The sequence below is a fragment of the Filicampus tigris genome, chromosome 12 (assembly GCF_054856515.1).
Source record: "Filicampus tigris isolate MCC_2025a chromosome 12, RoL_Ftig_1.0, whole genome shotgun sequence".
NCBI lineage: Eukaryota > Metazoa > Chordata > Actinopteri > Syngnathiformes > Syngnathidae > Filicampus > Filicampus tigris.
In genome coordinates, this window is record NC_141228.1 from 16,306,834 (window position 1) to 16,322,474 (window position 15,641).

Consider the following 15,641-nt stretch of genomic DNA (forward strand, 5'->3'; position numbering starts at 1 on the left):
CGAAGTGTCACCCAGCGAAAGAAAAAAAACGCCGTCGCCATGACAACACCCATTCTCATTCATTGGCCAACGTATTCAGAATAAAGTTGAATAACAAAACAAAAACTTACAGAAAAGTGCATTTTCCCACTCATTCATCGCTGTGACTTGTAGACTCGACTTTATTCATGTTTGGGTGTATGCTTATATTATATATTTATATTTGTTGGTCCAACTCGGCGACTGTTTTCTGAGTGTGTGTAAGTAAGCTTTTGTTTAGCGTGCTTGCGTGGTCGCCAAGTTTTCCTCATAATCCGTATGGCTCGTGGTGCAACAGAAGTGCTCTTCACGGTGACCGTTTTGGCACGTCAAACAGTGTTATTCCCACCGACGTCAGTCTTGTCAACACCAAACCATTTACAGCCTCGCTATGAATATCCGCTCGACACTCCTCCAGTAGTGCGGACAGAGTCACGTGACCGGGACCTGCCCGCTGATTCGGTGAATGATTATCACTTCCGCCGTCGATGCGCACTGATTTTTCAGCATTTCCTCATACTTTGCGGCCGTCGGCTGACTCGCTTCGAGGCAGTATTAATCTCGATAATGTAAAATTACACATCGTGAAAGCAAGATTGACGATGATATCGATAACGATATATATCGCCCACCTCTATTAAAGTTCACACAACCTTTTTTTTTGTAACTAATATAAGTCCATTTTGTCTTCTTGACATGATGCCGAGGTAAAATATCATAACCCGTTGAGTATGTGAGCTTTTTGTGTAAACGTGTTGTTTTACAACCTGAGAGGCGCATTGTCACCGCGTTACACTTATGTCCCTAAGGAGATCCCGCCTTTCGAGACTAAGGGCGTGATGAGAGCCAGCTTTTCGTCCAGAGACGAGGACAACCACACAGCTTTCATCCGAATCAAAACCAACGCGCCCAACGAAGACAAGTTTATCATCCTGCCTGTCGAGGTGGAGGTCACATCAGGTGTGCTGTAGTTTTTTTTTTTTTGTGTGTGTATTTTTTCATTTACCCCATTCTAAAGAGAGCTTCCATGTCTCACGTTTTTACGGCCTTGTGTGCATGCAGCACCTGGTATTTACTCCTCCACAGAAATGCTCCACTTTGGCACATTGCGCTCGCAAGGTATGTATTCTAAACGTGAAATGGATTGTATTGTTCGTTTCCCCCACACACCCTAAGCCATCTTGTTTTGTTTTTTTTCCAGATCGGCCAAAACTGATGGCTTTGTATCTTTTAAATTCGGGAACAAAAGACGTTCCTATTACAGTAGGTTGCCTTTTTATCTGCTTTTAAAATTCGTCCACATGTAACGCTTTGATTCACCGACTCATGTATCTCTTGCACAGAGCATCCGTACGACGCCACCCAATGATGCCATCACGATAGACTTTAAAGCTATCACACTCAGAGCAGGAGATAGTAGATACACCAAAGTAGCTACTATTAGCTTTGACGGTAAGTCTACCATCATATCGCTGGTGTTGGGCCAAAACCTTTTTTTTTTTTTTCTATCTGTACTATTGACGAGTCCACACGCGTGAATATAAGTATCTATCTCACTTTTCATGTCCCCTTCCTTGAACAAATATCTGTATAAAATGTTTATTCAACAATCAGGAAATAAATTCAGTGGTGCTTCCGAAGTTGTCATCACAAAACTAAACTGCAGGCATCCTTGCCAGTCATGAGTGTAAAACATATACTGCAGGAGGAAAACCTACTGTGAACCCATTGGAATTTCTTAAATTTCTGCATAAATCAGCCATTAAATGTAGTCTGATTTTCATCTGAACCACCACTGTGCGCAAATGAACTACTGCAGTATCCAAGCGACCACCACATTTGATCGTGGTCCAATCGCACAAGAGTCGTGGTGGAGCATGAGCTGTCCTCTGCGCACCCTAATGCGCAAGTTTTTATTCCATTTAGTCGACAGAAGTGACAAAATGGCTGCCCCCAGCGATGGCTAAAAACAGGTGGATTAACTTTTATTCCACAAACGCAGTACTTATCAGAATGCCTTGTTTTAACTAGTGGGCCTGCATAGAACATATTCATGAAAAATATGTATGGGTTGACTTCCGCTTTAAAGAAGTGAATCATTTCCACATGAGCCAGACTCAGTAGTTTTGTCTGTAACTTCAAAAGGTTTGAAAGTAAGCCACTTCATCTTGTATTTGGCTGTGTTTGCCATTTTGCCTACTCCTTTATGGAGCTTTAGATGTACCCGTGTGCTGACTTGCACAACTTCCTCTTTCATTTCTTCTCATTTCTCACTGCAGCCTCGAAGGCCCGAAGACCATATCAGTTCTTTGGTAAAATCACAGTAAAAGCGAAGGAGAAGAGCTACTCCAAGCTCGAAATCCCCTACCAGGCAGACGTTTTAGAAGGGTAAGTCAAACGTGCCTGTGAAAAGACAGATATACTCGTTGATAGTAATGTTACTTTATGTTCCCTGTCCAGCTACCTGGGCTTTGACCACTCAGCGACGTTATTCCACATTCGTGACAGCCCAGTGGACCCGGTTGACCGGCCCATAATCCTCACAAATGCCTTCAGCTTTGCCATCCACATACATAATGTGTCGCTGCCCGAAGAGGCCAAAACCATGTTCAGCGTGAGTCCCCAACAACTCTTAACCTTCCTTGAACGATAGTTTCACCGTAATAGCAATAATGTTCCTGGGTCAGTTTGACCCAGAGCAAGCTCAATTATTTAAAAGTATCACAAATAGGGAAACGATCCCAATAAATGTTGTTCATATATCTCATTTGCGCAATTGCTTTTTATTTGAATATCAATATTTATAGTTGGTTAAATTTACGCTACTACGCGTGGTACTTTGAAACTTTTTTTCTCTCTCTCTGTGACCAGCAACATTAAAGGAAAGTTGACATTCTTTCGCGATCAAGTTGGCCTCTGATCTAAAAAGTGCCAAACATTGTTTATTATAAACTCTATTACTCACCATTTAAAACAATATTTTAAGTCGATTAAACTGTACATCCAATACACATTACTTAAATAAAAACAGGTTAAATGGTTCACATTGACTTGCAACATAACAGGTAGGTAAACTGTTTTTTTTTGTTTTTGTTTTTAACTTTGAATCAATTTGAACTAATATGTAAGGATCCGAAACTAATATGCCCTCTAGTTTTTTGTACTTTGTTTTTTTTTAACCTTAAAATGGGTCAATTTGACCTGCAACATCACTGATTTTTTTTCGCTTTGACCCATTACTGTTAAGTATGCCAAAAAGGAATCCTAATAAACATTGTTTACATCTGATTAACTAAATGTAAACTATGGTGAAAAAAAAAATCCCAATGAACGCGTTTTAAATGTCATTATTAACCCCATAACTCACTGTTTCAAAACCAATAAGCCACTAATTTTAATACTTTTTTTTTATTTATTGTTGTGCTTTGAAAAGGGTCAATCTTAGCTGCAATTTAACTGAAGGTTTAACTTATTGTTATTTTTAATTTAAATGGGTCAATTTGTCCCACATATTCTTATTATCTTAACAGGGCGAGTTTTAAATGTTGTAAGAAACCAACTTGCATTACCTTTTTTTTTCCTGTCACTTATAGGTACAAAACTTCAGCGCGCCCGTTCTGGTCCCCGCACACGAGTCGCGCTACATCTTCTCACTCCTGTTCCAACCGGTTCGGCCATCCATCCACATAGACAGCAACATTCTGCTCATCACTAACGCATCAAAATTTCACCTGCCTATCAGGGCCTACACAGGCTTCTTGGAGGTACACGTCTCATTAACGCCCTCTTTTCCACTGCACTGTACTTTCACTTACTCTTTTACTTAGGGATGCATGATAGCTGCTGGGATGTAGTATGCAAGGATGAATTACCCATCATGGCTCTAACTTTGACTTAATGTATCTGACATTACTACAGCATAAATCACAAAAACAGTTCTGAGCTTTACACTGACACCTAATTCACTGAACTGATCAAACGAGGGTTATGTTTTTTTTCTGCCACCCAAACCAGCCTCATGTGCTGCCGCCCAGCCTGAAGAAGAACGTACTAGACTTTGGCATCCACAGCGCCACAGACACCAGCAGCATCATATTCGTTGTGGTCAACAGTAACCCCATAGAGGTGAAAGCTGTCGCCTATTTCCGTTCAGTGCGTGTCCGATTCAATAGCCATGTTACAACATGTGCTTTTGTGCCCGATGTATTCACGTCTACGCCGACTTAGAGTTGCTCAACCTCAAATGGTCACGTATACGGTATTCCCAAATAAAAATGTGATTTTGAACTCCCTCAGTTGGAGATAAGGTCCTGGCAGGTGACGGGTGACAGCCTCTCAATGGAGCTGCTCAAAGCTGAGAAGGGAAACGCAACAATGGCGTCCAATCGCCTGAGAGACCTGCAGAATGTGTCGGCGTCTCATCACAAAACGGTAAGAGTGCCAAAGATGCGCGGTTAGGGGTGCACTGTGCTGAAAAAAAAAGTTCCGTAATTCCTTGCAGTCAAAAACTGTACAATCCTACGTTTTTTCAGTAGCTGTATTTTTAAGAGTGGCTGTGTGCAGTTCCACAAAATAGTTGAAATTTACTCTAAAACTGACACTTAAACAACAAAAGTCCACTAACCTCATGTGAAACTCCATAGACGGGTTAAAGACAAACATATATGTTAAAATAATTATAAACGGTCAAACAACAACAACAGAGCAGCCTCGACACTTATATTTTAGTATGGTTAATCGTAATGGGGACAAATTAAACAATTGCACATCTATGCATCGCTTTTAGCACACAACGAATAAGTGTCAACACATTACACGGGTCTACCGCACTAAAGGGAAAAACCTAAGCCAACACAACTTGTGTCACATTAACCATCCATCCATCCATTATCTGTACCGCTTCTCCTCACAAGGGTCGCGGGGCGTGCTGGAGCCTATCCCAGCTGTCTTTGGGCAGTAGGCGGGGGACTGAATTGGTTGCCAGCCAATCGCAGGGCACACAGAGACAAACATCGGCACTCACAATCACACCTAGGGGCAATTTAGAGTGTCCAGTCAACGCACCATGCATGTTTTTGGAATGTGGGAGGAAACCGGAGTACCCGGAGAAAACCCACGCAGGCACGGGGAGAACATGCAAACTCCACACAGGGAGGCCGGGGCCGGGATCGAACCCACGATCTCTGAACTGTGAGGCGGACGTGCTAACCAGTTGACCACCGTGCCGCCCTAACATTAACCAATGCACCTAAATATAGGAATATTCGAATACTTCATATATTAAAACATTATAGATGTGTAATTAATATTAAAGGTTAAGTCAACCTAAACTTTTTTTTTTTTTTTTCAAAAATATGTTCTATGCAGGCCCACGAGTTGAAACAAGGCATTCTGATTAATATTGCGTTTGTGGAATATGAGTTGAACAGCAAAATCCACCTGTTTTTAGCCATCTCTGGGGGCGGCCATTTTGTCACTTCTGTCGACTGAAAATGACATCACAGTTGCTCAGGGCTCAGGTAACGACCAATCACAGCTCACCTGTATTCTGAAGCTGCGCCATCAACTTGTCAACTTTCTTTTTCTTCACTATGGTATCTCTTTTAGAAATGGGCAACACAAAAGGTCATGCAGCAAGGTGTTCATTCTGACACCTAACACGAGAGTGGTGTTTTCGGAGAGGCAGAGCGCGCTCGGCGTTTATTTCCGAAAGCACCAAAGAGTGCTGCCATCTATTGCCATCTTATGGTTAAATATAAAACAGCTTAAAAATGTTTTTTTTTTTTTTTTTTTGTACTGTGGTCAACACTCCTGCCGGGCCGCTTATTGTTAATTGTATGCCGGAGACCGCGGGCCAGTAAAAATTTGAACACGGGCCGCATTTGGCCCCCGGGCCGGACTTTGGACATTGTGCTCTTCGAATATTGTTTCTAGGTCAAAAGTGTGCTACCATGAGATCACTATGCAGCTCCATTGATGGGCTGTTTAGTCTTTTAATCATAAGTAAACAATACACTGGTTTACGACACAGGGTGTGTCTAATCTACAGTTGCTATGAAAATATACTAGATACCATGTGTGTTTTCTTTGTTGAATTGTCGGATGCGTCACTATAATGTTGTAAAGTCATGCTGGTTACACGCACACCCATGGTGAATACGTGAGCTTGATTCAAACAGGATGGTGGCAAAAAAACGTAACTCTAGGTAGAGACTTGGAGGCTTTACATATTTTGGTTTTACTTTTACATATACAATCAGTACCTCATCATGAGCAGATGTATTTTATTTAAATTTCTGTATATAATTTTTCCTTTAATGTAATTGCTTTTTATTCTAAATTTGTTGAAACATATAGGGATTTTCACGCACTAAAGATTGTTTTTATTTTAATTCCTTTTCCTCAATTGCCGCTTCTGTAACTGCATTTTTCCCCAGATATTACTTTTTTTTCCCTCCAGGCTTCTGATTGGCTAAAATTTTGTTTAGGGCTTATATTGCCACCTGTTGAATAGACATTCACCTGACAGAGTGTGTCATTTTTACTAACGATGGTAAGAATAGTTTATACCAATACATGTATGCGATGACAGCTAGGTGGCGTGACATTTTTTTTTTCCACATGTACACAAATTTACCTGTTTGTCTATTTGGCTCTCAAGGTAATTATAGCGTCTGGCTTTTACGCCGCCTTCCGCGTGACACTGGTGGCCAAGGCACTGGAGGGCACGTATGACGGAGCCATACACATCACCACAGACTACGAGGTAAGTCGCCGTTTCCCCCATTTGTCTGCTACGCCACCTCGACTCACCGGCTCATTCTTGAACCGCGTTTGTCCCCTCAGATATTAACCATCCCGGTGAAAGCGCTTATCGCGGTGGGCACATTAACCAGCTCCCCCAATCACCTTGTCCTGCCTCAGTCATTTCCAGTAAGTAAGACAGCTTTTACATTGGCACTTGTAGGTTGTTTTTAATCTAAACCTACATTATGCCTATTGTCGCTGTCCTGAGAAAAACATGTATGTCCAATTTTTTTCTCCAAGTTAATGCAATGTCTGTAACGCGGAAACGCCATTCATGTAAAAATTGACTTAAGTGTAAGTGTTTTTTACAGGACAGGGACGATCTGAAAAATCTGGGTTTTACTCAACAAAACCCCTACAGTGGCAAGTGTTGTAAAATACACATAATTCAGTTCTAAATTAAGTAAAAAATAAAATACATTGGAAATAAAACTCATAAAAATGTTATTTGCATTTGTGAGATAATAATAATTTAAAAAAACTCTTCATAACCAAAAAAAACATGTTTTACATGTAGCAATGTTTCTCATTGTATTTTTTGTTTTATAGGGAAAAGTTGTTCACCAACTTTTCAGCATTCGGAGCTCATTCTCGCAAAAAGTGAGACTAGAGCAGATTCGCTCACTGACCGAAGACATCCGCTTCTACTATAAGCGCTTGCGCAACAACAAGGATGAGCTCGAGCCCAGACGCAAATCCAAGGTAGGCCTAACTCTTTGAGTCGCTGTGTTTATTTTTATGATTCTGCCAATGAATTGCCATTTTTATTTTTATTTTCTAAATGAAAATCAACCATTTTTGTTTGAAGCTGCAATTTTGGGGCGAATTCCAGGGCTCATACTCAGTGTTCAGTATGAATGAGGGCCGAGCATGGTATCGAAGCTTTTTGAGGATTCGCCATGAACAGATCCCAGATTGCTCGTACTGAGGCTACATTCACACCAATCGCGTATGAGCGTTCTGCTTCGCTTTATTCGCTGGCGCTGACTGCAGGAAATTTGAAACCTGAATGCCGCAGCTGCTCATTTGCGCACAGTGGAGAGTGGAAGGTCTTCGCTCGGTAGTAGACATCGACAGCATTTTTCGACATCTCAATCAAGTGGCAGACACTGTGCTAATGTAAACGATATTGCCATCTTGGTAAAGTTCAACAGCTGTAAAAAACAAACGAAAGAAAGTAAAGACATCAGGTATACCAAGCTCCTCATTCACGCTTCTCCGAGCCCGTTTTTTTTTTTTTTCTTGTGCCGTTAGTGATAGCTGGCCATGTTATATAGCTCGGGATGTCCACAAATGGCAACAATAATCTTTTTCTCCATTTTGCTCTCCACACAAAACCCGCTGAGTGTACAGGACGCTAGTGACGTACTCCCCGATGCTGATTGGCTGTCGCGAGGTAAAGAGGGAAAAAACAGTGCTTCGCTCCGTGTGACACGGCTGCAAACGCATCATTCGCGCCGCCCCGCACGCAACCGCGCCGTCCGCGCTAACTACATTGACTTCAATTGAATCGCTCCACTAGAAACGCCCTCTATGGATTTTGCGTGAATGCAGCATTAGACTTCACCGACCGAATTCACTCAAATTAACCTTAATTAGAAGCAGATATCAATACAGATGAGTGACGCTAAAAATGATTTTTGCCTGTGCCATTGAAAGCACAGCATCAAAATTGGACCTTTTGGAGTATTGGCCTTGAAAACGGCCTGTGTAATGCTACTTGCGGCTTAAAGTAAGTACTGTCCCACTTAACATATCTCATGCCGCATTGCAGGTTGCAAATATTTATTTTGACGCCAGTTTGCAGTGTGGAGATTACTGCTACGTGGGGCTGCCTTTCGTGTTTAAATGTAAGTGTTATGACATCCCCCCCAGCGCTCGCAACGGGAATCTTGAAAAAAAAAAAAATTAAAACTCAAACTCTCGATTGACAGCTGAGTCGAAGCCACACAGTATGGCGATGCAGGAGGACAATTGGGATGCCGATGTGGATCTCCACCAGAAACTTCTCAGGCGATGGAACGAGTTGAAAGAGCGCTCCGGCCACATGTGAGCGATATATCCTTTTTTCCCCTTTCAAATTAGTGGCTTCGCGGGTGGACACAACTATTTACAGAACACCACATGCTTTTTTTTCCCCCCCACTTTCTCTCCCCTACTGAATTTTTTTCCCCACTTTCTCTCCCCTACTGAAGAATTGAAGCCATGTTTGAAGTCAATACAGATCTCCAGAAAAACATCCAGGCTAAAATTACAGCCCAGCTGACCTGGCCCTCACTGATCAACTCCACGCGGCACATAACGTTTCCGCTGACCAACACAAACAGCTCATCTGTAAGTGCCCTACAATGCGCCTCTTGTGCGCCCGCAAACTCCCGCAGGAATTTTTTGAGGTGTTGTTTAACTTCTCTTCCGCTGCATCTTAAGGAAAGAGAGGTAACGCTGCACAATCCAGCCGACGTTCCCGTATACGTCCAGATTCTCCCGCTGGCGCTACTGCCCAACCCATCGGTCTTCTCTGGAAAGTTGGCAGACAGGTGACATTTCACTCGCACCCTCTTGCGTCATCTCAGTATGTCTACATGCGTCGTTTACAGATGTGTGTACTTGGGGTCTTGTCTCAAACTGTAATTGGTCTGCCTTGGCTACCATAGGTAGTGCTGCCCTCGCTGTGCCTCTTCGGCTGAATTTACACTGCAGGTTCAAGTGCTCATTGTAATTTAATGCCTACAGGATACCCCGTCGTCACGGAATTCCATAGGTGATGAAAATCCACATTACAGAAAAAAAATTATTTAACCCGAATTTCCAAATGACTCCACTGGTCACCGTCTGCTAATGTGGTGCTTTTTTTAATGGACATCAACTGTAACATATATAAAGTACTGTAGTATATACATCCAACATATCTAATATTTAATGTGCTGTGATTTTGCTTTTATGTTTTCAGTGGGTTTTTTTTTTTTTTTTTACATGTTTGTGTAGACATGGGTGTGTCTTCATCACTTATTGGTGTATTTAGATGATGTCAAGCTGGCATTAAGGGGATATATCCCAATTGTATGTTTATGCTGCACTTTTGCATTGGTATTTGCTTTTGCATTTTTTCCCGGTTTTTGATCTAAAATCAATCAATTTCCAATGCATTTCTTTTTGTAAGCTGTCATGACCCATCTCACAAAAAAAAAAAATCTGTCACTTGAACCATGGAGTGGAAATCCCGCCTAGATATAGTACAATGTAGTATTTATAGTCCCAAACATGATGAGGACAAACTAATAAACGGCTCACTGGTCACCTCTAAAAGCTGATTTTTTTTTTTTTTCTGTATGTTTTCCTTGCTGTTTTGCATGAATTGCAGAGGCATGGGCAAGGGAACAAAGTCAACTCTTAAATTTTCTGGAATCACTTACTCTCCTCACAAATAAAATCTGGCTCCATACAGACAACCCTTTTATCGTGTCTTGTTCTGATTGACGTGTTCAATGCAGCTCGATTTTGTCAGACTCCCTCTCTCTGTTTGTCAGGTGGCAACCAGAAAATCTGTCCAACATCAACATTGACACACACACAATGGAGTTCCAGGTACAAAGAAACCTGGTGAGTGGTTGTGAAGATCCCGCATGAGCTCACACAAGGGACGCCATTTGTCTCAACTCATTTTTGTCTGCTCGCCAGACAACTACGGTGAAGAGCGTCATAGATTTTGCGGAGGGTTCAAGCCGGCCTTTTGTGTACAACCTGGTCTTGATGCCAAGGGAGGTGAAGTCATTCAACGCAAGATTCACGCCGGTCCGCAATCACAGCGTCTCCTCGCTGCTCATAGTCAGGTAAAGGCCTCAGCTTGCAAACACAATTGTCTCTACCCGAGTGTGCTTGTCTAAAGACTCCAGTTTGGCTTTTTCAGGAATAATCTGACTGTGATAGACACCATCGTCCTACACGGCCACGGCGCCACCGAAAGCCTCAAAGTCGCTGGGAAGCCTCCGGGCCACGGCAGTTCGCTGAGGTTCAAGATGACAGAAGCGCTGCTGAGAGAATGCACAGACAGTGAGTACCCGCACCAAGCTCAAGAGATGTCGCAAATCTTCTCTATAAGGCATCTCCAAAATAACTTTGCGGGAAATAAAAAAAAACAACAAAAAAAACATTAAATTGGTATTATATTGCATTGTGTTCAAATTTGGATGTGCCAAATCACACTCTGCAACAAAGTATTACACTAGCCATAGTCGTTCAACTCCTGTTTGAGAACAGCAAGTTGTGCAAAAAGTACCCAAACAACAGTTGGACTTTAGAAGAGGTCCAATTAAGTTCGCCTTAAAGATTGTCGCATTGTAGGTACATCCTGAAATTTCACTGAGAATGCCCAACTATGTGGTAGATAGAACACCACTCACCAGCATCCTCTAAATCTCAGCTAACTGAACTCCAATTGATTTCAGAGAAGAGAATCAAAGATCCTACCTTCACGCTGAAGAGAATGTTCCGCGTAGAGAACACGGGCCTGCTCCCCATCACCATCCGCTCGGTGGAGATCAACGGGAAAGCGTGCGAAGGATTCGGATTCAAGGTTCTGAACTGTCAAGAGTTTTTACTTCAACCCAACGCATCAGAAGACCTCGTCATACTGTGAGTGACGTACGACTGACAAGTTACAAAATATTAGTGTTGTTCCGATACCACTTTTTGGGCCCCGATACCGATTCCGCTACTTGGCGGTGCAGTATCGGCCGATGCCGATGTGCAGAGATGCTTGCAAGACTGCCAAGTGGAATAGCAGCCACTTTTACAAGGAGAGACTGCCGATACTGCACCGATGCATTGCCATTTGAAAAATCAAAATCAAAATATATGCATTGATGCATTGCCATTTCAAAAATCAAAATATATGCACTATTTTTCTTGTAATTCTAAATAATTGCATACTCACTTGAATGTAAAATTATTCATATTTAAATCATCACTTGTGAAGTATCTGTTGTAATAGGGCTGCTCGATCATGGAAAAAAATATTAATCACGGTTATTTTGGTAATAATTGACATCAAGATTATTCAAACGATTATTTTTTGCTCCAAAACAAGAACAGGTTTAAACATGTAAAAAATATTAAGACAAAATTCTTTGATTAAATTATTTTAAAAAATTTAAAAAGTGCAAATTTATAAATTAAAGTGTGGATTCTTTGTATAAACAAACAGAGCATTGGAGTTAACTTGCTATGCACTTTGTCAAATTGCCGAAGTAGTGAACTGCTTGGAGTAAAATGCCAATTTTGACAGAATAACAGATATGCTATTCATCCATACATTTAGACCTTTGTCTGTTTTGTTTTTAAAGTAATATTTAAGTCATTTGTTTCTGATAAATTATAAGTTTAATATGCTGATTGCGTCAAACTAATTTAAATGTTGACTGTTACATAATAGTAATCTATACTATACAATACTTCTAAATTACAGTAAGCCATATATAAACTATATTACGATATAATGACCAATAATATGTTTGCAAATTGCATTTGAAGCAATTTGAAACAAAAATAAACACAACAACTTTGACTTCATATTATAGACTACACAAGAAATGTAACTTAAGTCACAATAATAATGTTTAGCATGGTTTCTATTTTTGTGCTAGTAAAAGTAGTGTATATTTGCATAAGATATGTTATTTAAAATAAATCCCTCGTGCCGATTGCGAAGTGGAGTCTGTGCCCTAAACATTTGGAAGGCCTTTCCGGGCAATAGATTCTGTTATCTTTTTATGTCTCTCTGATGTTGATGGGTGGGGGTTGCTGCGTACAGTGTTTCAACGTTGCGAACGATGCCAAATCTGACTGTTTTCTTGCTTTGGTATATCATAACATCATCGTAAACCAAACGATGGTTGAATAGATTTTTCGCGTTGCCGGTGGGTGCGGAGACAACTTGCACTTTATACGCCTTTGCTCACCGTCTTCCACGGCGAACCCAAAATGTAAGCAAATAAGCGACTTCGACTTGCCTTGCTTGTTTACAAGTCGTTCCTGTGGCGGTTCGTGTGCCATTTTTAGGTCTGTTACTTTGTTAAAACGTTGAGTAGGAGCGTGTGCAGTGTGACTTGCCGGGTGCGGGGTACGGGCTGGCTGGCTGGCTAGCTCGCTAGCTAGCTAGCTTAGAGAGGGCGGCGCGGCGGAGTAACTCGTGAGCGCATGCCTCAAAACAACTCAAAATTAGTAATAATAATCATTTTTTTTAACGATTATGCCAATTTTGTAATCGTGGAGTGTAGTAATCGAAAATGTAATTGAATTTCGATTAATTGCACAGCCCTATGTTGTAACATATACACACACACACAGAATACGTGTGTTGAATAAACAGCCTATTTGCATAGCTCTTCGTGCTGGTGAGATTGCGACATGGGCTAGATATTAACATGCATGTGCATTTGGATAAGGCTCTTCTGTTTCACTCCCGTGTGCGGCTCTCAAATATGCGCGCTGCTTTCAAAGAATGATACCAGTATCGATACCAGTATCAATAACCAGCATCGGCGCTTCATTTGTTCGGACCCGCCGATGCCGATACCAGCATTTTAATGCGGTATCGGGATACTTGACGATACCAGTATCGGAATATACCTGATATATTTGTAAATATCCAAAATATCTAAAATGCCCGATCCTGGCAGATTTACTCCAGACTTCACCACATCGCGAGTGATACGCGAGCTCAAGCTGGTGACGTGTGGAGGCTCAGAGTTCGTCTTTGTGATGAACGCCTCGCTGCCCTACCACATGCTGGCAGCGTGCGCCGAGACCCTGCCCCGGCCCACCTGGGAGATGGAGCTCTGCATCATCGTGACCATGGTCATGAGGTGAGGTCAGCGTGAGTGTACTAGATATAGCTATAGATGTAGATGAATTAAAGACAAGGTGAGGTGATAATGACTAATACAATGTGGGGAAAGACTGATGATTATGTCTACATCTCCTCACAACACTCACACTTTATATTTGCCCTGCAGTTCTATGTTTCTCTTGGTGATCGGCACGGCCTACCTGGAGGCGCAGAGCATATGGGAGCCCTTCAAGAGGCGCGTGTCCGTCGAGCCCAATTGCAGCTTGGAGACGGGGAGGCCATTTAATCTCAGGGACATAGTGCAGCTGCACAGTGATTCAAAGTGAGTGAACGAAGGCCTGCAAAACTGGCCATGTACATACCAGCAGTGTTAACTTGATCCAGCTAGCATGAATACAGTACATCTCTATTTCAGATACGACTGCAGCACAGCTATATTATGAACACCATTAGCATTAGTTTTATCGAGGTGTCTGTGTTTGCGCTATGAGTGCCTCTAAGACTAAGACTTCACCGCTTTTAGCACTGCTAACACTGGTTCGTTACACAAGAGGTGAAATTAGCTCTAACGTTTGACCACTTTCATGTTTCAGTGACTCATCTCAGACCGCGAGGGGCTTGTACGCGTCCACCAACGGAGCGACGCGTGGAGGCCGACACAGTAACAGCCGGACCCTATCCGACTCTGACGTCCAAGACAAGCGCTCCAGGATCAGCCTGAGCCGCCCGTCTACGTCTATGCAAGCAGCTTCCTCCTCCCAGGTGCCCAGAGGGGGAAGCGGCAACTCGAGCCAGGAAGGCGCCACGCCGCCCTCCGACTGCCAGCTGACGAACCGCAAAACTCGCAGCGCCAAAACGGACCTCCAGGCTCAAAGTTTAGCAGTGTCGTCGTCACCGCCGCAAAGAGGGGCCACCTCCGACACGGAATACGCTAACCTGGTCAACGCCATGGACACAGACCGCCACCGTCCAGAGTCACTCGTAGAAACGCTACAGGACCAGAGTTCTCAATTACTTCACAACAAAGGTGCTTTATTTTGTAGTATTTTTAATCAGATACAAATCCACAACGCAGGTGTTCATAAACTCTTTGGATCCAGGGAATCTGTACAAGATGATTTTTTTTCCCCCAATGACCTCATAACACTAATGGCAATCAAAGATGCCCACCATGAGTATAACATGGGAGTAAAAAAGTTGCCCTTTTTTTGAAAAAGGTTATGAGAATGAAGTTTCTTCTCAAAAGATTATTTCTGTAGACAAAAAGTATTTTCACAAGAAAACAGTGGTAATCTTGAGAATAAAGCCATATTTTTCCAAGGAGCCCCTCATAATCCGAACGCCAACTAACAAAACTGTACCTCTAAAAGCCATGAGAATTAAAAAGTTTACTATTTTTGACAAACAATGTCTGAATGTTACAATAACAAATTCATATATTTTTTAAGGCTGAAAGTCATGAGAATAGTTTTGTGTTCTATTATGTCAGGCTAAGAAATTATCTTGCGAGAATTGTTTTATTTTTCCAAGATAGTCCTAAACTGAAATAAAATGTTTTTTTTAACATTAGAATCCAAAGGGAAACTGCGGGGCAAAACAAAAGTGCAGCGGAAGAAGGAAGAGAAGGTGAAGAAATGCACAGTCAAGACGCCGGGTGATGAGCTGAAAGACAACTTGGCCGACAACGACGACAGCTCCTCCACCACCACGGAGACATCTAATCCGGACGTGGAGACCAATATCAAAGAGGTACTCCCCCAAAAAAGTTTTCTCGTTTTCATAGCACATTTTGCCAACCTTATTTTGAAGATACATGCACAAGGGGGTACGAAAAGGGGACGAGCTATTCCTTTTTTTAAACCAAAAGTCTGACCAATTCACCAATTTGGAAGTTTTCTGTAAAAGACTAAATTTATTAGTATCATCTGTGAATACCAAGTGTTGGCTGGCAGAGGTATCAGTCTGGATA

General features: G+C 42.0%; 1 protein-coding gene across 3 annotated transcripts in view; it reads left to right on the top strand.

Annotated features, from left to right (window-relative positions):
* Positions 1–15,641, top strand: part of tmem131 (transmembrane protein 131) — a 35,637-nt gene that overhangs the window by 14,968 nt on the left and 5,028 nt on the right. For all 3 annotated transcript variants that reach the window (XM_086046787.1, XM_086046785.1, XM_086046786.1), the window contains 24 exons: positions 828–978; positions 1,081–1,137; positions 1,220–1,281; positions 1,362–1,470; positions 2,298–2,406; positions 2,479–2,632; positions 3,612–3,782; positions 4,033–4,143; positions 4,315–4,449; positions 6,680–6,784; positions 6,865–6,951; positions 7,375–7,527; positions 8,600–8,675; positions 8,760–8,874; positions 9,021–9,159; positions 9,253–9,362; positions 10,353–10,425; positions 10,504–10,655; positions 10,733–10,875; positions 11,271–11,457; positions 13,503–13,688; positions 13,839–13,994; positions 14,266–14,699; positions 15,243–15,421. In XM_086046787.1, the coding sequence (XP_085902913.1) occupies positions 828–978; positions 1,081–1,137; positions 1,220–1,281; positions 1,362–1,470; positions 2,298–2,406; positions 2,479–2,632; positions 3,612–3,782; positions 4,033–4,143; positions 4,315–4,449; positions 6,680–6,784; positions 6,865–6,951; positions 7,375–7,527; positions 8,600–8,675; positions 8,760–8,874; positions 9,021–9,159; positions 9,253–9,362; positions 10,353–10,425; positions 10,504–10,655; positions 10,733–10,875; positions 11,271–11,457; positions 13,503–13,688; positions 13,839–13,994; positions 14,266–14,699; positions 15,243–15,421 (3,354 nt within the window). The remainder of the gene's footprint in view (positions 1–827; positions 979–1,080; positions 1,138–1,219; positions 1,282–1,361; positions 1,471–2,297; positions 2,407–2,478; positions 2,633–3,611; positions 3,783–4,032; positions 4,144–4,314; positions 4,450–6,679; positions 6,785–6,864; positions 6,952–7,374; positions 7,528–8,599; positions 8,676–8,759; positions 8,875–9,020; positions 9,160–9,252; positions 9,363–10,352; positions 10,426–10,503; positions 10,656–10,732; positions 10,876–11,270; positions 11,458–13,502; positions 13,689–13,838; positions 13,995–14,265; positions 14,700–15,242; positions 15,422–15,641) is intronic.